The 21,408-nt window shown below is 38.7% G+C and overlaps 1 protein-coding gene across 1 annotated transcript in view; it reads left to right on the top strand.

Moving 5' to 3' along the window:
* mdfi (MyoD family inhibitor) overlaps window positions 1–19,951 on the top strand; it is a 30,620-nt gene extending 10,669 nt beyond the window's left edge. The window contains exons 3-5 of the mRNA XM_035662738.1: window positions 5,592–5,729; window positions 14,656–15,027; window positions 15,938–19,951. Coding sequence (XP_035518631.1) covers window positions 5,592–5,729; window positions 14,656–15,027; window positions 15,938–16,191 — 764 coding nt within the window. The 3' untranslated portion in view covers window positions 16,192–19,951. The remainder of the gene's footprint in view (window positions 1–5,591; window positions 5,730–14,655; window positions 15,028–15,937) is intronic.
* The last annotated feature ends 1,457 nt before the right edge of the window (window positions 19,952–21,408 follow it).

Here is a 21,408-nt window from a genome sequence, read left to right as displayed (position 1 = left end):
TGTTCACAGCCTGGCTGCTGTTGTTCTTTCCTCGCTTAAAGAGCAAAACAAGAGACAGAAGTGAAAGAATCAAAATGGAAATACACCTTCGAAAACCACAACAGCAGGCGTTCCCCCTGCAGGTAGTTTATTGCTTGGGTTGCTACGAACAACTTTCGGGCGGCGGGGAACTTTTTTAATGCTTAAAAGGGCCTTGGTGATTTGGCAGGTCCTTGGAGTTACAAGTTTTTAGATTTTTGACAGGCCTGGTTCTTTTTTTAGGCCCAGTAACTGTGTACCAGATACATTTTATTAAGAAGTGATTGAAAGGAAGTTCGGGGTGAACACAACACTGACAAAAATCACCTTTTTAAGGTTTTGCTTACAAGTTGAAACTTGTTTGGTTTGTTTTATTTATATATTGCAGCATTGACAGAAGCAACATTATAATTTATGATGCCCTTGAGGGACAATTATCTGCCTCTTTTTAACTGCTAAAATTCTCCCTATGTTAGATCTCAAACTGTGTCTGGCTGCTTTTTAGGGAACTGAAAATTATGCTGTGAGGAGGTGAACCAGAAACAATAAAGTTGTGAACCAGACCGGGTTAAACAATGAAGCAGAAAACTCAATATGAAGCTCTGTAAAGATTCAGACTAGTAACTCTTTTGGCAGCGTTTCATCACTATTAAACGATTATTTTCACATTGATCATTATCAATGTTTCTTGCTTAATTATATCGATTGTAGCCTTTAAAATTTAATTATTACTTTGGTCTAGAGTTGGGTGGTTGTAAATGCTTTGTTTTGTTTGTTTGTTTTTATAAGAAATAAGCATTTAACTATATAGTAGGAGTCACTTTATGACCCATTATGTTCTACTGGGATGTAGGTCTTGAAGTGGATGAACATAATTACTGCTGCAGTAAAAGTTTGTGGCCATTAGGCTCAAAATTTTTTGTCTCCATGACTGATTGAAACCATAAAAAAAATCAGTCATTAGCAAATGGAAGAACAATATTTCTCAGGTTTCACTGATTGGTTTGGTCCACTGGTCATTTGAGCACAATTATTACACGGTTTTCACTTGAATCCTCTGTTTTAGTCCAACTTGAATTACTATTATTTAGAGGTTTATTTATTTGCAAAAAAGGAAAAATTTACAAAAAAAACGAAAAATTACTTTTATTTTTTTGATGCACTCAGCTTGGTTATACTGTAGGCAACGTAGCTCTTTATACAGAATGCTGGAGCCTTTTCTTGAAATTGGGTTTCGTTGTTGCTCACATTTAATATTCACAGGGTTTGACAGGGGTGTTTTTAGGGGAATTTGGAGGTGGGGAAATGGAATTCCTTCTTCAGAATCAAATGCGTTTATTTTTTTGTACCTTATTTAGTACAATATCTTTTTTTTATTTGGATTCTAATTTTTGTGTTAAATGTTACCTTGGAAAGAATACAGCTCCATTTTACGTGTTGAGTTGAAAAACTGTTTTTCCCTGTACAAATGAAATTCTTTCCTTTGTTTTTCCTTCATCCACTTTCTGGGAATGCTTTGGTTTAAAGCATTAAAGTACCCAAAAGCAGGGAAAATTAAGCATTAAAATAAAAGAAAATTAAGTAAGGTATCTAAGAACAATTATGTACATATAACCAGTTTATTAAAAGTGTAGCAATTATCAGAATATTGATTACTAACAGTAACAGGAAACTGAATGAATGATGAAATTGGAAGGAGTGAATGATTGGGTTTTGATCTTTTGATACGATTTTCATTTTATTTTAATTAAGGTCACTTTTGAAAGTTCTGACCTCTCTTTGGTTTTTGCTTTTGGAGGAAGTTTGTGATTTCGGTTCTTTTTTTACTTCGGTGTTTAAAAGTTGTCATGTTATCTTAATTAAATTGGCAATTTGAAAATTATTTTATTACAATTAATTTTTTGTTATATATTTTTATACTGTATAAATGGCTTAACAACACTTTGATTCAGCACTTAAAATGGAATTGATATATTAAAAGGTCACATGGTTTACGTGGGACCTGACCTGGTGGTCTATTACTGTTTATGGAGCCCCTCGATTCATTTAGGACTTTTCCCCCCTGCTTGGTCAAAATAAGACCTGTTTTTGGCCATTTTTTGAGGTGGGGGGACAAAGGTTTTAGTTTCCAGAGCTTTTACCAACAACTTTTGGTTTGTGGCTGAGAGGCTTTAAAAATCCAGTTTACAGCAACATTTTTATTAAAATGTTCTCACCACATGTGGAAAAATCTTGATTTATAAGAAATCTGATACCACTGGAAGAAGGATCTTACCTTATTATTTATTGTTCAGAGAGATTTTTAGGGACTTAGTTTCTCTCAAAACCAAATACTAATGTTTGGTGTCTCTGATCTTTACCAGTTTCTGAAACACTGAAACACTCACAGACAGTGAAAGTCTGTGAAGTTTCAGTAGCACACACCACATCCATTCGACGTCGTATACAGGTACGCACTGATAGGAAATATTAAAAGCGTGTGCGTGTATGTCGTAAAACCAGGCTTGTGTAAGAAAGGAATCATGGATCTACAATGTTGGTCTGACTAGCACTGGTGGGTGGCTGGACTTGAATGGACCTGAGTGTCATGGATGGGAGTTTCGGTTATTAAGATGGTGCTTTTTAACTTTCTTGGGAATTTGGAATTTGAAGGCTTTAGTGTGGTGGTCATATGTACACAGTACAAGAGATTTTTGGAGGAGAGCAGGCTGCAGCTCCGTAAAAGTGCACACATAATTATCACATACATAATACCATACAATTGAATATATATTGGATGGGTGAAGGTGCTTGCCAGTGACATACAGCCTGTAATACACACACATATCTCTAAACTAGACATTTGGCAGTGTTGAGAGCAGCAGTTCTCACTAGCGGCTTTCATATCTGAAGCCGGCTGATTGAGACTAATGAATACAACATGGACCGTAGAAATGGCTTCCATATGCAGGAGACAAATGTGTGTGTGGAGAGAGCTGGTACTAGATATAGAAAGGTAAAATTGGAGTATGAGTATATTTGTGTGTGTGTGTGTGTGTGTGTGTGTGTGTGTGTGTGTGTGGCATACAGGTATGTGTGTGGTGTTTGTGTACCACTGTCTAACAGAACGGAAGACTAGGAAGCACTTCCCGTTCCTTCAGGACCTGTTTACGTCTCTCATAAAAGGCAAACACAAATCCACAAATGCTTAAAACACTGTTCCTCTTCATCAAGGTTAGAGCATCTTACATAACTCACCTCAGACTTTGATATACTTTGTTCTGTAAAAATAAATAAAGAGTGTTCCTTCAGACAGGTTAAGGGTGCTTGGAACTCCTTCAGGTTTGTGATATTGTAGAGTAATCTTGTTTAGTTACACAAAACAATGGTTCTGGGTTCACTGTTTCAACATACAACATTACAAACATTATAAAAACATTACAAACATTGTTAGGAAAGACAAAATAAATTCCAATGTGTACAATGTGTGCCAGTAAGTTAGTTATTTACTAAATCTGCAGTTTATTTACTAAGTCCTTAGTTGTTTATTTTTGGGGGTGGGGGTTGCAAATGAATATGATGTTAATTAAAATGTGGTACCAAACAGCAGCAGAAAGAGAGCTTGACAATAGTTTTAAGAAATGTTTGCCAGTTTATCAACCAGCCATCTGTTCTTGTTTGCCAAACCCGAATTGTTGCCAGATTGACATCCATAATCAATTAATTGTAAACATTAACATAATTTGCCTAAGTATATGTCTAAGTCTCTGTCCCTGTATGTGTTACAGACACATGACACACACAGCACGCAAACAGTGACAAGAGTTTTTGTTTGTTTGTTTATTATTTAATTTTATTTATATTTAGTATTTTTTGGGGGCTTTTATTGCCTTTATTAAAGTGACAGCTGAAGACAGACAGGAAAGGGGGGCAGAGAGAGGGGATGACACGCAGCAGGGCCGCAGGTCGGATTCGAACCCTGGGCCGCTGCATGGGTCGCCAGCTCTACCCACTGAGCTAACCGGGCACCCGACAGACAGTTTTTAATGGAATTCACTAAAAACATGTGGCAAGATATCTTTAGCTTTTACTAAGCCATACATGGCTCACTGGTAGTCATTGTTACAGTAAGTGAACAAAATATGTAGCTGTCATCACACGTCATTAAAACACTCCTTTTTATGGTTAATTTTCAAACTGTATTTAGTACTTTGAAGTAGGTGTGGGAAATATGTAAAAAATTATAGCAAAGATTATCACAAAATATCTTCTATTTGTATGTTATACTCATGCTAATCTCATGGAACAAAATGATTAATAATAAATCAGTCCTTTGAAAAATGTCCATCTCATCTCCATAATTCAAACTGATGTCATTAGATGTCTTATTTTAACTGAACAGTACAAACCCAAAAAGAAGCTGGGAGCAGATAGTTTTTGATTCAATACTTGAATCTATTCTTTAAAGTTTAGTACTGAGTAAAATGCATGTAATGGCATTTCAGCTTTATTTCAAAAAGTCTATTTGTTTTTGCCTTTTCATTTGGCACTTAGCAAGACAAAAACAGTATCAGAACCAGATAACTGTATTCTATCAGCTCAGTACTGCTAGAAATCTGCTCACTTTTTTATTCAACTCTCTGAAGCTGAGATTCCTTTACATAGACAATATACATGTTAAGCCATAAAAAGTGTATAGAGTTATGCAAAGTGTGTAAAATAATTTATTTGTAAGAGTGGAGAGGGAATGTGAACTGGAGACTAAGAGTTCGAGAGGCAGGCGACAGGAAAAAGAGGACAGATAGAGAAGTGAGCGAGAGTGGATAAAGTAAATAAACATAGCCGGGAAGTGTTGAGTCCACGCACAGGACGTGGTTTGGTTTGTGTGTGTGTGTGTGTGTGTGTGTGTGTGTTTATCAAACCCAGCTGGCTCCCATTTGCCCAGGAATGAGTCTGCACCTCTCAGAGGCCCAATCCTGCCCTGCTTTGAAGGCCTCTGTGTAGCGTGTATGTATGTATGGATGAGTGTGTGTGCATCATAACAGCTTCATTAGAGCACTGCATGGTACCGGTGAACACATAAAACACCCAGACGTATTTACTGTATGTATATTATGTGTACATCCTCTTATTTGGTCATTTTAAACACACACACATCCATGCTCAAACACAAACAGCCATCCCAGCACACACATAGACCCACACAGATTTCAGGTTTCACAAGCATGCACATAGACCCCTAAACAGTCCCAAGGGGTTGGATTTAACTGCTTCCAGATGCAAGTTCAGGACAGAGCACACACCAACGCATACAGACCAAATCTTCTGCTTTGTTGAAGTCAGCAGAACTACTCTGTTTAAATTAATTAAGTGCTAGTGGATGGGAAATGAAATGGGAGTAGACAAGTTTACTACAAGTGGGAAAACAGCTTGTTGCTGATACCTGATAATATCCACATGTAAAAATAGCTATTCATACAGGAAATAAAAGCTCAAAACCTTCAAATAAATTAACTTAACAAAAAGCAGAACTTTGTGGTGATACATAAAATTGTTTGAATGTTTTTTAATTGTGTATTTCTGTTGTTTTTTAGATGTGGCCCACACCTATACTGAGCCCCTCATATTGAGGGTAAATGGCACCCCAGAAAGGTTGCATGGCGATGATGGAGAAAAGTGGAACAGGAGCCTCTCACATACAGAGCTCACAACACCCAGCAAGAGTATCACATGTGAGTAAATAGCACCCTCACGCACATTCACACTCTCAGAGAGACTGGTGAGAGTTTTATTTCCATTACCGATCACTGGTCTGATGAGTCACATTGTCCTGACCTTTAACAAATACATTTTACACACCCTGAAGAAATAGGTCAGGTAATCATACACACAGACAGAAATATCTACATTGTCAGCTAAGTAGGTTAAGTTTCTGATTTCTGAAGACAAGCAAGGCTGCACCCAAAACTCCACACTTTAAATGAAACACCTTTCCTCCTCTTTTCCACTTTCGTTTTTCTACTTCTCTGCATTTTATTCTCTCTTGTCTGTTGAGACTGGAATTGTTAGGGTATTACCATGACAACGCTAGGTGAGGGTGACTGGCACTGTGAAATGTACTTCCATTTCCCAGTCTCCTTTAATTATTTAGGGTTCATTGGGCATCTTGGTATCGGTCTAATCAAAATAAATACCCCAAAATTGAAAAATAGAGAGCCGAAATCCTGTCCAGGCTAGCTGGTTCCACCACTGTAGATTCTGTAACTTAATACACTCTCTCATTGAATACATTGAATATCTCTCTTTCTGGAGATGTCAAATGTGTTTCTGGGATTTATTATCCATAATTTAAGATAGTAGTATCTACTACAGCACTTGCTTTTAAAATTGTTTGTCTTTTATGTTGTTTACAATGTTAAACAATGATTAATTTATATGCTTTCATAAATACTACAGCCCATCAGTTTTTCCAGTGATATCGACTAGGCCTGTGTATTGGCAAGAATCTGGTGATACAATATATATCACGATACAGGGATTATGATTCAATATATTGGGATGTATATTAAAATACTGTTAGAAAGGAGATATATTGCAATTTAAAAAAAAATAATTTGAGGAAATCTCTCATAGTATAAAGAACACACCACCATATGCATAAAATCTTGAGTAAAAAATAAAAGCAATGCAACGAGCAGTGGGATCTGCAACATCATAGCCCTCACTTTACGTTTACAACTCTGCTATCTAGCTGTTGGGGGATTTAAGCACAAAAAATTGATTTATTTTTAAATTGACACAATATCACAAAACAACATTTTGCAATACGATATTTTTCAATATTTTTTTACCCTACTATCCATCCACGTTCATGTCACTAATATCATCTTTCTAATGTTTTAGCTGTAATCTCTGCTCTTTAAAAAATGTCTATGCTGGCATCCTGGTGGCCAAAGGATTGAAGATGGCAACCAAGTTATCACAACATCCCTGGTTCAAGTCCAGTTGGATACCATTGTTAGGCCAAATGTCTTCCGTCCCTCTCACTCCTCATTTCCTCACCAAATGTCAATGTGATATTCAATGAGGTGTTCTCACTTCTGTAAAAGAACCCACCTCTATTCTGGGATCTGTGTGTTTTTGACTAATTCGACTGAATAACGTTTCTCATTGCAGTAACATAAAATAGCTACTGTACTTGGCAGTTTTACTGATTGCAGAAAATTGCAGGAGGAGAGCTGTGTGCTTTATTTACACTCAGCTCTCCAAGTCTAAACTACTTCCCAAAATCTCCAGCTGTCCAATCATGACACTCCCCTCTGGGTGTATCAGCACCTCTCCACCTCAATTTGCTGGCGAGGAGTCTCCCAATACCTGGAAGTTCTCCTTCCAGAGTCATATCACTAACCACCACCACCTATCTCCCTCCCCATATTACAATTATTACGGTCATGTCTTGGCCAATGAAAGACTCTCTTTCACTCCCCTTGATGTGCAGTCGCTCCAACACTCTTTAGCAAAGCCAAAGGTTACGCAAGTATGCTATGTCATTACCCCACCGCACATATTTTTCTTGCTTTCACTCCATCCATTCACTACATTTGAAATAAGTAGAATCTCAACCTATTTCTTAAACTAGTTCTCCTATGCCATTTATTCAATTAGAAGACAGAGCTTCGCAATAATAACACCAACCAAAGTCTTGCTTTTCTCTGTGCTTTGCCACTAACTTGAAAGCACTGTAAAACTTTTAAATGCCCTATAGTAGTCTAAATCTGTCCTTCCTGTAATTTAAAGAAAAGGGGGGTGGCATAAGTGAATGAGGGGATGAAGGAGGAATTGAGTGGTGAGACAAAGACAGTTGAACAAGTTGACATCTGAGCATGTGTTAGAAAGCTATGAGCATTTTTCCTGGAATCCAGGGCCAGCCATGGGTGACATGGACAAACACACAAACCTGCCCTGTCGTAATAGCTAGTTTGCGGTAACTGAATAACCAGCAGCCAGTTCAGTCAGGAAATGGATAAGTAGGTGAATGCAGTGGGGTTTTTTTGTTTTGTTGTTTTGCTCAAGATTTTTTGGGGGGTATTTAGAGTCATACAAAATGCAACAAATCACAGGTACAGTTAGATTAGAAAAATTGTAAATAAGACACAGAAAAGGAAACAATAATAGCACAGGTAAAAGTACAATAAATGATAAAGAAAAGCTATAATAATAAAAAGTAATAAGTGAGTAGTAGTTTCAGTGAAAAAAATCGACTGAATTGTGTTCAGATCTTAAAGGAATGTTTCACAATTAGATTTGAAGTATACATATATATAAGTTTCTTTTAGGGGGAGTTTTGAGCCGAGCAGGGCATATAAGGAAGTGGGGCCACAGGATAAGTTCTCCAAATGTAACCATTTGGGAGCTGTGTCACGGGATGGAGACTCCTTCCAATATAACATACTCCTTGGGTTAGCAGCCCAGTAATAAAATCGGAAATGAATGCAATGTGTTTTGAGTTCAATAAGTGAATGAATGTCTGCTGTCTCTGTCTATGTTTGGGCCTCTACCTGTCCTGTCTGCTGCATGTGTCTATTTCAGACCGAGACTGGAAGGCTGAGAGAGGTTAGGGATTGATTTTCTTTCTGCCACTCTCTCTCTCTCTCTGTCTCTCCTCTCGTCTTTATTTTACATCCCAATAAAAAGCTATGAAACCCACCAGCTCCATATGCTTTGCAATGAGGGTTATGCAACTACAGTGGGATTGGACAAAATGTACCACATGCACACCAGTCCTCACTGGCTTTCAATTTGCCTTCATGTGCCTCCTCCCTTCATCCATAACTTCCTCCCTCTGCAACTTACACAATCACACATGTGTTCACGGGACTTGAACCGCAACCTAAACAGTGCTAAACTATCCCTTTCTCAGGTGAACACAGACGGCTTGTCTACATAATGATATGTTTGTCTCTGCCTTTTTCCCCGCGTGAGTTGGTTTGTGTATCTTTTGCGAGCCTCATAAGCCGCTATCAGGCCTGAATGCAGTTTCAATATGGTCTGTGTCATCTGCTATCAATCAATCATCATGTGTTTCTCTGGCTTCATAATGACTGTGAAGACATAACAAAATAGCTGTGACTCAGGTCTGTGGTGAGGTCATGGATGTTTGACATCTGTGAATGTGCATGTGTTTGTGAGCGAGATGGTGAGAAAACAGAAGCAGAGACAGACAATTCCTCCGTCTCGCAGTGATGACATCAGAGCTGTAGTATGTGTCTGGCCCTGGGCCTATGACAAGCTCTCTGAGAACAATGTGCAGAGCGAGCTGTTAACATATGCGAGTGTGTGTGTTGTGCTCTGACACACACACACACACACAGCCAAACTCCCTGTCAGTGATGTCATGAACACACTGCTGTCTTTGACGTCACAGTCACAGCAGGATACACATGTTCACAGATGTTTAACTACTTGCAATCCTTTAGACTCACAAGGAAACAATGACACATGTAATTAATCACTGACAGCATCACAGTAGCATTTATGACACTTGTTTATTTTTATCAGTTTGAACTATTTTCAGTAGATGAGCTGAACATGACAAACACAGAAAGCAGCCCTTTTTATGCATGTGCAAACGAGAGCACGGAAGTGTGTGTAAGGGAAATGCTGAGTGAAGCTGTTTGTTATTATCTTGTCATCAAAGGGGAGGAGTGTGCAGTGTGTTGTTGGTGGGACATCTAACAGGACTGTGACATTGCCTTTAATTAGAGGACCAGTCGCTGTGCTCACACTGTTTTCCATCTCTGTCCCTCTGTCTTATTAGTCTTTCCTGTTCCTCTGATGGTTTTCCTCTAAATTTACTCTCTCTTTGTTGGTTACGTTTGAGCACATACACACATATTATACATTTACTGTCAGTTAGATAACGGTGATAAAGAGCTGATGGTTGGAAAATCCAGCTGTTTGGGTGGTGATGTCACAGGGGTCATGTCAGAGGTCATGTGTGATTGAGGTGGTTGGTCTCAGGTCAGTGATTAGTGTTGCTGTGTCTCATGTTGTTCTTGCAAATCCACTGTCTTAAAAATATAAAAAAAATATAGCCCTAGTCCTCTTCTTGAAATACATTTGCACACTGTTTCCATTCATTTGTCAGGTGAAATTCAAAAATTAGTCAAATGTTGCAAAAGAATAATAAGTGAATCTAAGTGATTTTCCAACAGATGGGTTTAAGGGAATAAAAAGAGTGTCTGAATGTCAAAAAAAAAAAACACAAGAAAAATGGAATGGGGTTTTTCCAGAACTTTTGGGAATTGGACAAGTTGTTGTTGTTCTTTTGCGTCATCTAATGTTATAACACAAAAACAAAGAAATGTGCTTGGAAAATTACAAAACAAAGTACAAAAGACTAATTCCCATGCACAGCTGTGTTTTTCCTGGTATAGAAAACGCTCTTCTGTAAACAAGTTTAACCACAAACTCATCAGTCAACTTGCAATCAGTTGACCCTTTGAGTGCTGAGATAGTTTGATCATATTTAGGCTATTGTATGTAACTGCTTTTTAGATGATAGAGAATATGTCAATAATTTGTATTTTATTTAATCTGTATTTACAGACTTCAGTACCTTTCATTATTATTCATAATCCATCAACGTGAACAGTTTTTTCCACACTAGAATAACATCAACCATACTTATAATTAAATAACTTAATAGTTTTGCTATTTTACAAAATATATATCTGAAACAACAGAAATCCATTCTTCACTTTTCTAGTTAGGCCATGAACAAACTGACAGCTAGACGCAGTGATATATAAGTGTATAAGTGTGTGAGCAAAGCTACGGTTTAATAAAGGATCAAACTGTCTTTTATAGTAACTAAAACTGCTAAGAATTTTAACAAAGGTACTTAGGTGGGATATTATACATTATACACTATGTGTTTGTGTTAAAATTGCTAAGACTGTATACAAATGCTCTTTTATTCAATATAACAAGAATTAACCTTTAATTTTAGCCAAAGTTGAGTCACAGTCTTGCAGTCACATCTAATTTTGAAGCAGTCTTTTGCATCTAACTAATTTCACATGTATTCACATGAGTTTTTCACTCTAGTGAGTGGGTGCAGCTAAACAAGCCTCATTAACACTGTAGTGTTGGGTTGGAGTGCTGTATAGCAGCCAGAAATGTGGGGAAAAGTGTCATTGAAAAGTGTTTTAAATAACATTTTATGGCACCAACTTATCATTTTCCCATTCTCACAGTTTTAGTAGTTGACACTTAGGCTTTGGCCCACAGTTAAAAACAACGCAACTATGCAAGAAACACCCAGAAGGGAGTCAGTGGGTGAAATGTTTCTAGGAGACAGGGGTGAATGGATGTTTTTACAGGCACTTTAAAATGGTTAGTGGATTTTTAAATGTTGCAAATATTGTGAAACTGAACTTTTTTGTGCCAAACATCATTCATTAATCATTCATCATTAAAGGCATTTGTCTTTATTGCCAAAAAGGTACACTGCAAGCAATCAATATTTGCAGTTTTGGTTTCAGCATTTATTATTCAGTGTTCAGAGTGAGCAGATTGTTTGGATACTTTGGTTGATAATGCATAATGCATAATTAAGTTGCATTTGGGAATGCAAATTTTACCTTTAGTCTCATGTCTATAGTACCATTTCAACACTTCATAGACAGACAAACTGCACCAGAGGAGACGCTCGGATAAAGCAGCTGGAACAGAGACAGACAGACTTCATCGTCATGCTAGTGACTCATTCCAGCAGAGGATAAGTAGAGAGAGAGAGATGAAAAGCAGTTCTCTGGTCTGGGAGGGAGGTGTGTAAGTACAGGATAGCTGAGAGACGCCAGGAGAGGAGGTAGAGGTCGAGGGTGTGTGAATGGGTGAATGGTGGGGGGGTATGTACTACTGCATTCAACTGAGGGTGACTCACTTCTGCTCGTAAATTGGCCGAACACCTCTGCGCAGACATACATGTACATACACACATCTTACCAGAGGTCGCAGTACCCCCAGTGGCCAACACTGTGGTGTTAAGCGCCACACACGTGCACTGTGCGGTTTCCCAGTCTCATCATGTTAATCCCACAGTCATTTGGCTTTTTATTTGCTGTTATTTTTAACTGGCTCCCACTGCTGAATCATTGTGTTTTAGAGTCACACCCATGCATCCTTTTGGTCCAAATATGCACAAGCAGCAAACCATTTGTTCAATTTTGTTACTCACTCCATCTTCTCCCTTACTTTCTTGATCTCAGACAAAGGGACCTTGTGTCTATGTGTGTGTGTGTGTGTCCACACGTGTTCCTACATGCATAAATTTGTGTGTCTTAGTGGGCCTAACCTCAAGCTTTGTTTGGAGACAGTCCTGACTCCCCGTTTCTCTCTGTCTCTGTCTGTCTGCCAGATCCATCTATGTACTGTGTTCATACACTCACTCACTCACACACACAAATTCACAAGAAGTATGAATTTCTCAACAACTCACAATCCCCCGGACAATACAGACCTAGAGGGAATACTGAAAAATTGTGCACAGCTTTCCTCCCCTCCCCTCTCTTTAATCCCCTTATTCTCTTACCGACCTACATCCTGGCCAGCTTAGAGTGTTAAAATACAGTATTGTGCAAAAGGCTAAAAGGGAGCAATAAGAAAGCGAGACAGAAAGGGGGAACAGAGAAAGGGAGGAGATGAAGTGAGGAGAGAAAAAGAGGAAGAGAGAGAGACAGGAGAGCAGCAGGTATTGACTTTTGACATACTTTAGATGAAAAAAATATGACTCCTTCTCACTAGCTGTGCACATGCATGCACGCCTACACACTCATGCACACACACACACACACACTGGCCCTGCAGCCTGCCAAACATCTGGAGCAAAGTTAGAAAACGCTGAATGAAAGGATCTTTAATAACACTGGATTGGTTGTGTGACCACAGCCATCAGCCAATCAAAACAGGCCTGGATGGGTTATCTGTCTCAGAGCGGTTATCGAACGGACGCTTTTATTGCTAGTCGTGTTTCATAGCTAGAGCTCAGGACCACACTTTGTTTGTCTCTCACTGCAACTCTGTGTGTGTGTGTGAGTATATGAGAAAGTTTCTGCTTTGATTTTCTGTGGGTCTGCTGTACTCTACCCTGCCCTGTTAATTCTCACCATGCTTCTCAACACCATATGCTTTCAGGTCAAGAAAATATTTAGGGCCTCAATAGGATGGTATTAAATACTACCATAATATATAAAAACCAGGCTTCCATTTTATTCTTCTTTTCAGGGTGTGTGTTTGGTTTGGCAGCGAAAGTGAAGGCCTCCCTTGCTCTAGCTGAGTAGTTTGTACTTGGTAGCACTTGGAGGTAAAATATACCAAGTGCTATGTTGAGCCAAGCTGAACAAATGTGCATGCACTATGTTGTATCAAAACTGCGTTCTTCCAAAAACTCAGGTACTGAAAAGATGTGTTTTTCCAGAGACAAACACTCCTTTCTTCCCTTCTCACACTTATCCTGTCTTTTTTCCCCTTGCAATCTCTTTATAGTTGTGTAAGAGTCTAGACAAGTAGGATCAGGGGTCACTTCAGCAAATACATAGCTCTTCCCATTAGCTGTTGCCTTTGGTCTGGGCTTTGTAATTGGACTCTGTTTCCCAGATCCTCCCTCTCCATGATGCTGCATCAGCACAAATCTCCACACACACACACACACACACACACACACACACACACACTGAGAGGGGCCTTGGCCCTGCCTCAGAGCTGTACAGTGATCAGCTGCATTGTGCACACATGTTGGCAAGCCTGCTCACACAGACAGATGCTATATACATATTTCAATCCCATTCATATGTTTTATGTAAAAATTATAAGTTCACGTTGCCTATATGTAGACTGATAGCACTACTTATTTTTCCTGTCCGTACTGGCCCTTCTTAAATCCAAAGCAAACATGATAAGACTTCAGAAATCTGAGTGAAACAAATCAAGCTATCAAGATATTGTGCAAAATTCTAACTTTTTGTTACTGTCTCTACACTGCAGCTCAGCAAGGAAACACAGAGGGGTGGTAAGAAACACTAACTGGAAGATACATATTTCATTTTGATTTACTATTAGCTTCAGCTGAAATCTCTTACATTAAAACTGCTTTTGGGATCTTTTTGGGGCCATTATGGACAGGAGGGACAATTAAAGCAAGGAACACTGCTTTCATATGGACATTAAAAAATGTCATTTATTTAGCAAAAATGTCATTTCCTATCTACAGATTCTAAAATGTGAGGATTTGCTGCTTGTCTCTATTTTATATTGTATATTGACAATCTTTGGGCTGTGGATTGTGGATCAAAAGCATTTATTGTGTAAAATAATCAATAGATTGACTGGCAATGAGAAGTTTCAGTCAAAAAGTTAATGCTAGAATACTGTGTCAGTCACCTACAATATTCATGTGGTCCTCATAATCGGGATAGGATCGAAAAAGAAACAGTTGTACAATATAAATTGTATTTATATTATGTAAACACAATAACAGGCACACCTAACAGCAACAACACTGATCTGATCTGAACTGAATTGATTGATTTATTTAAGAAAAAATGTTTTTTTTGTCCATAGCCTATTGTAAATGAATGTACTTTTGCCCCTCCCCAGCTCAGCCAGCAGCCAGATCCACGCCCACCCACCACACCCAGCCATGTCGGACACAGCCCAGCAGCCAACTGCGCAATGGAGCCAAGCACCACGCACACACGCACTCCCCTCACACACACTGTCCGCATCACACGCACACGCCTCACACACATGCCCTCCAGTCCAACGGGGTCAGGAACGGGGGCTCTCATGAGCACCCTAAGCTGGGGTCCCTCCCGAGAGGCGGATCTTCCACCTCCTCGTCCTCTTCAGCAGGACCTAAACACACCAAGAAATTGCAGTCCAACCCCTCCATCACCTCCCAAAGCAGCAAGAGAAGCAAGAGCAGCTCCAAGAGCAACAGCTCCCAGATTCCCACAGAGGCACAGGACGGTGAGATAAAGAAACAGATGGAGGGGCTGGGGCAGCAGGAGAGGGAGTTTTTTGTTTTTTGCACATGTCTGGTCAGAGTAGAGCATCAGAATTCTTTCCAATGAATTAGGATCAATGGTTTATAATATACAGCTAAATACATGAAAAAAGTCAACAAAAAACAGTTCAACTGAACACTGTATTTTGTCCTTGGTACTTGATAAATCTTTACTAACTGCGAATAGAAACAGAAAACTGATTATTCAAAATGCAAAGGAGAAATTCATCATATCTCAATAGCCTATATCAAACTTGTCATTCCGTTAATCACTCGTGATGAGCAGTCCTTTGTGGGCTGTTTTGTTTCACCACATCTTGTCACAGCTTGAGTGGTTGCATCAACTTGTGTCTTTAAAAGAAACCAGGCTAGATCCAATATACTTAAGTATACATAAGTAATGCCAAACTATAGATAGCATGGTATTTACGCTTTCAACTCAAGGTAATATGCTGAAGGAGACCACATTTTCTTTTCATGAATACTTAAAAGTACAGATACTGATACTTAGAGCTTAACAAAGGAGAGCAGAGTGGCTCTGTGGTTGAGCGGAGAGGTAAAGACAATTATTACTTATTAACAAGGGTGTGTCGGTAAGACCAGACATTTTTTTTATTTCTTTTACTCCCTGCTGTGAGCAAATGTTGTGAGTCAGTGTGTGAATTTTTTAGTGTCTGTATTTCCAAACTATATATTTTTTTAATATTTGCTTTATTGGCCTGACATGTAAATGTGTTTATGTTGCCAAAGCATACAGAGAAAGACTATAATGGATAAAAAAGAATAAGAAGTAAAGTACTTTTATAAGATTAGATTTCTGAATGGTGAATGGTAAGAAACTCACTCACTGTGTCTGTGTCTTTTTCTCTGCAGACTGCTGTGTTCACTGTATTCTGGCCTGCCTCTTCTGTGAGTTCTTAACTCTGTGTAACATCGTGCTGGACTGTGCCACCTGCGGCTCCTGTGCAGGGGACGACTCGTGTTTCTGCTGCTGCTGTGCGTCGGAGGAGTGTGGCGACTGTGACCTGCCCTGTGACATGGACTGTGGCATCATCGACGCCTGCTGTGAGTCTGCAGACTGCCTGGAGATCTGTATGGAGTGCTGCAGCCTTTGCTTCTCCTCCTGAGGCCCCTATCCACCACCACAGGGGGCAAAGTAGTTGTCTGCTACACACTCCCACAAGCCCAGGACCAACTTCGACCAGTGTCTTATCAGAGCTGAGAGACGCTACACCCAGTCCTTGTTGCCTGGGCTCGTTGGTTTACACTATATTGGCTGGTCTAGTTGGCTCCACAATATGTCCAATGTTTCTTACAGGGTTTGTCAAGCAAAAGATGTGACCTAATGCTGAGAGCAGTCACTGGTGAATTCTTCCTTCCTTTATTGATCAAACGATTGGACAGTAGCATCCCCTGCCTTGTCTTTGCTGTTGGTCCATTGCTACACAGCTGGGTATATGGTGCAGAGTGAGTTCCAGCTGTGGTCCACGAGTGTCTGCCAGCCTGTGCAGACCGGGCCTCTGGACACTCACAGAACAAGCTATTATTACAATGGAGCCCCTTGTGCTGTCTGAATGACTGGAGTTCTCCAAGCATGAAAAATGACCTCCAAAGGCAAATGAGAAAATGGCTCCATTTAACCGGATTTTAGTGTTTCTGTAGATAAGAGCAGCAGCATAATGGGAAAATGGACGCTCAGATCTCAGTAGAAATGTAGTCTGTCCTCCTGTCCTAGGCAAGGTTAAAGTCTTCCAGTTTGATTGCATAGAGTGGCCTTTGCGATACACACACACACACACACACACACACACACACACACACCCTAAGTGGAGGATGTTGAATCCACTGCTGTCTTTGTCCTTGTTACAATGTATAAGATAGAGAAAACATTAATGGTGGCTTGTGGCAATATTACATACAAATTTCTTTTGTTTATATGCATCTCACTTAAAGGTCCAGTGTGTAGGATTTAGAAGCATCCAGTGGTATAGTTGCTGATTGCAACTCCCTCACTCTCCCCCCCTCTAAGCCCAAATGAGGTGGTTTGTCCGTTCTGGAAACACAACAATTCTTCTTTCAGGTAATTGTACACTAATGAAAACATACCTATATTATAGGTATGTATATATATTCCATTTCTGCCGATAGATCCTCCTAAATGTTACACCCTGGACCTTTAACAGACCTATTCAGAGAACCATGAGAGCGTTATGCATCAGCCTGAAGATGGGTCCCATTAAATGAGTATATTGTACATGATGGACATCGCAGAGCGAATGGTTGATAGCATCTGTCATGGACACATTCTCTACTGTAACATGTGAAGGGAGAGAGTTCTTAATCAAAAGCCTCTCCTCATTTAATGTTCTACATCATGTTTACTTTTACATGTTTACTTTGAGGGGCTTTGGCTGTATTCATTGAATTCTTCCTCATCTGAATGGTCAGAACTGGTAAAGGACTTGTAGAGGATTGGAAGGCTCTTTTAAAAAAAAAGTAAATTTTCTTTTTCTTTGTTGTTCTTGCTATGTGAACAAATGGCCTTGGCTTAGCTTAAGGCCTGAATTTTCAAGTAATTCCTCGCCTTTACCAAATCTCTATTAATCCTTATTTTGTAGATTTTAGTTAAGATATTTGCATTTCTCCTCCAATGTGAAAATCAAATTTCTGTGTTATCGGGTTTGCCGGGCTCTCTGTAAAGCAGACATTGCTCAACATCTAATTTAATTCATTGAATGAAAATCTCACGACATTATGCTAAGTTAGATCCATATGCTCGTAGTATGAATGGTACGCTTTTGATAACAGGCCCGCACTCTCATATTCATACCTTCTCCAACCCAATACCTCTTGAGATGTCACCTAGATCTGTTGTGCATTTTAAAATGACTTGGCACAAATCTTTCTCCTCTCTGATCAAATACTGTTTGTGCAATCCTTTTTTCTTGGAAATACCAAAGAGTTTTCCTCTTACTGGACCTTAGTCTCTAGACCTATAATTGCTTGTACATTAAAGGGTTTGTGCTAAGCTAATGTGGCGGTGGTTGATTAAACCCTATTTTAAGGGCTAATATATAACACTGTTGATTAAGAATTTACACTAAGGCTGTAAATCAACCTGATAACAAGCAAAACATTTCTGGGAATCAACTAATGCAACTTGGGAAGACATTATGACTCTCCTTATGTAAATGTGTTTCAAATTTTGGGACATGTTCAAACTCAAATGAAACAAAATCCTGGAGAGCCCTGGAAAACAATGCAATTCTTTACAGTACAGAGAGATTTATGAAGGGAGAACTGGATTATATAATATTATGTATAGAAGTGAAAACAATGTAATTTGTATGGATTTACAATATTTTCCAAGTGCAGATTCTAGTGCTGGTGCTTCATCTAGGGAGATTTTCTCTGTCACCTGACAAACCTTGCAACAAAAAGAATAGGAGTGCTTTGTGAGAAATATCTGGGGTTTGTGCAAGGATAACCCATGTGGGTTTAAACCAAAAAAAAAAAAAAACTCCTTCCTTATCAACACTGGGTATCAACAAAAGGTCAAGCATTACAAATAATAAAAACAGTTTTGAACCACTGGAATATAATAAATACTCAATGAGCCTACAGATGTTAGTTAGCAACAAACTAATGTTAGCATAAAAGGTCTCCACTGTTGGCAGTGGCAAGGCTACTCTGCCGACAGAGTTAAAATAAACAGTTCACCTTGCTTTCATGCAAACTGTTTTGTTAAGGCAAGCAGGAATATGAATACATATTATCATATGTTTCCTACTGGCTCATTTTACTGCTAAAACAATAGGTTCACTGTTTTAACCCAACCCAATTGACATGTTGTTTCCTATCATTTATGGCTGTGCATAACCACAACCTCACTAACTCCAGCTCAAGTTTCAGGCAGTCGTTTAGGCCTTCAAAACCAGGATAAATCCAGTTTTCATAAATGGTAAGCTCACAGACAGGCTTATCCGTGGTCTCAAACCTTGCTCTCTGTTATGTTGAATCTATTTTATTTTGATCAAATTCCAGCACAGATGTAACTGGAGAAATAAAATCAACAAACACCTACCTGTGACAGACAGCATGGTTTTGAAACTTTCTCTTTAGGAGTAGATCATATAAACACGTCTGGTTTCCAAAAGTAGCTTCACCTGGGTTTTTAAAGAGATACAAAATTCTCCTGATGGGACTGTAGAAGTGCAGAGTGGTAAGCCAGTCAATACTACAGCTATTTTAATAAGGGGTTAGTTGAAAAACAGTGAATGAATCATTTAAGTTTAATTTAATGATGTTGGAATTATTTTTTATGACGTACTCATTAAATACTACTTAATGTCTATACTGAGGAGTGCTTTACAATTCGTGAGGAATGGAGGCAGTCTGGAGGGACAGAAAAATCTAATTGGTTGGTCTGGACATAGAAAGTCCCCAGATGAACACCGGTCTTGCATTTAAACCATTCTTTGGATTTTAGAAATGATTTGATGTTGTGTCTGTACCAGACAGGTCATTGTCTCATTTCCATATATTTCCCTCAAGCTATTTCAGTAATACTGGAAGAAAAAAACAAGTTTACTTTCAATGTCTCAGTATTATTTTTTGTGAGAATTACTTTGACCACAGAAATGTCTAACTGTTGACTTTCATGGATTTTTTTTATCTTATAATGAGATGGAATTTGGATATTGATTTAAAGGGCTGGTCACCTCTGCTAGCACTCTGAAAGTTATCCTAGCCCAGCTGAATTGTTACTAGACTGTTAGTCCACTATAATGTCATTTTGTTTACACTACCCCCATTATTGTCAATTTGAATTGCTGTCCTGGAAGTCACATTAAAATCTCTTTGTTTAATACTGAATAAACAATGTGAACTCCAGGCTACATGTATCATTATTTCTTTATTTTCACATAGGTGCCAGGCTAACTACGTTAGATTCTTATTTCATTATGGCTACATAAATACTGTTGTTGTACTGTAGTCTAGCAAAAGATGTTGCAAATTGAATCTAACAAAGAATTGTTTATTTATCACCTGCGCAGTGTTTCATTACCAAAATGTAATATGCAGCTTAAACTATATTTAAATATTTGACCTTCCCACATGCACTGCTGTACTTATAACTATTTAGAGTTTCTGTAAGACAAAATGTCCCCACTAAAAGAAAGAAAATAATGCGCTGTATCTGATAATAATCGCAACTCATCACTTTTTTCTCATCTGTGTTTTCTCTGTGCAAAAATGTAACTGTACTTACCAATGTTGAGCTGGAGAGATCAGTTATCATGGCTGCTCTCTACTTGTCCTTCCTGTACTCCCAACATGACAACCGCTTTGCAGTTGATTTAGTTTGGATAAAATTTCTTTAACTATAGAAGTGTCTCGCTCCACTTCAATGCGTACATAGATTCCTTTTTCAGTTCACAGACAGTGAAGCAAGCAAACTCTATCCAGCACTAGTCTTTCTAGAAATGTCATTTTGTCAAATATTATAAAATTGTAATATTATATATATTGAGAGAGCATGATAAGTAGTTAGCAAGTGAGCAGTGAAGCTTGAATAGTTAAAAATAATGGATGATGGTTTAAATAGTTTGCTAAAAGTAACAGCTACAGTAAACGTACATGGTTGAAAAAGTTTATCTACCACTGGTTCCCCTTGAACCATTGATAAAAAACAAACTAAACAACATAGAATTAGGATGAAATGTTGCGGAAGCAGCCATTAGTGTTTATGTCCAACATGTGCAGTGCTTAATAAAGTTACTGGTAGAAACAACTCTATAGCCTATTAGGGTAATTTTCGGTAATGTTGTTGCTTGTTTCTCCTTGCTGTGTTTTATTATTTGTCCGTTAATATATTGTCACAATCATCTTTTAGCATCTGCAGATTTTCCCATAACCCCACTTGATTAGCTGTCTCTGAGCTGAGAGGAGCAGAGAGAAAACTGGAGGAGGGGGGGGGGAGAAAACAGAGCAACAACTGGGCTCATGCAGAACAGAGCCCTTTAATGTGTTTTTTTAAAGGCTTGCCAAAGTCGTTCAGTAGGAATGTGTGTTCAGGCCAATACATCAATGTGTGCAGAAATGCAGGGGACTTTTACTGTTTGAGATTTTCTTCTTCAGCTTTAATCCTTCTCCCTTTTCATTCTCTTTCTTCATTGTATTTTGAAAGTGGCTTATGAACACAGTTTCTCTCTTTAGTATTTTTGTGTGTGCACTGTCCACTGGGTGTTAAATGTTGGCTAGAGTTAACTAATAACAGGGTCATAATTTGGCCCTGAGGCAAGTGCCTGTAAAGAGGTCAGCTACACTCTAAAAAATAAAAC

Source organism: Morone saxatilis, unplaced genomic scaffold, assembly GCF_004916995.1.
Source record: "Morone saxatilis isolate NCDOM2014 unplaced genomic scaffold, NCSU_SB_2.0 Contig18, whole genome shotgun sequence".
NCBI classification, from domain to species: Eukaryota; Metazoa; Chordata; class Actinopteri; family Moronidae; genus Morone; species Morone saxatilis.
Note: the sequence above shows the minus strand (reverse complement) of the source record. Positions and strands in the feature narration are given on the sequence as shown.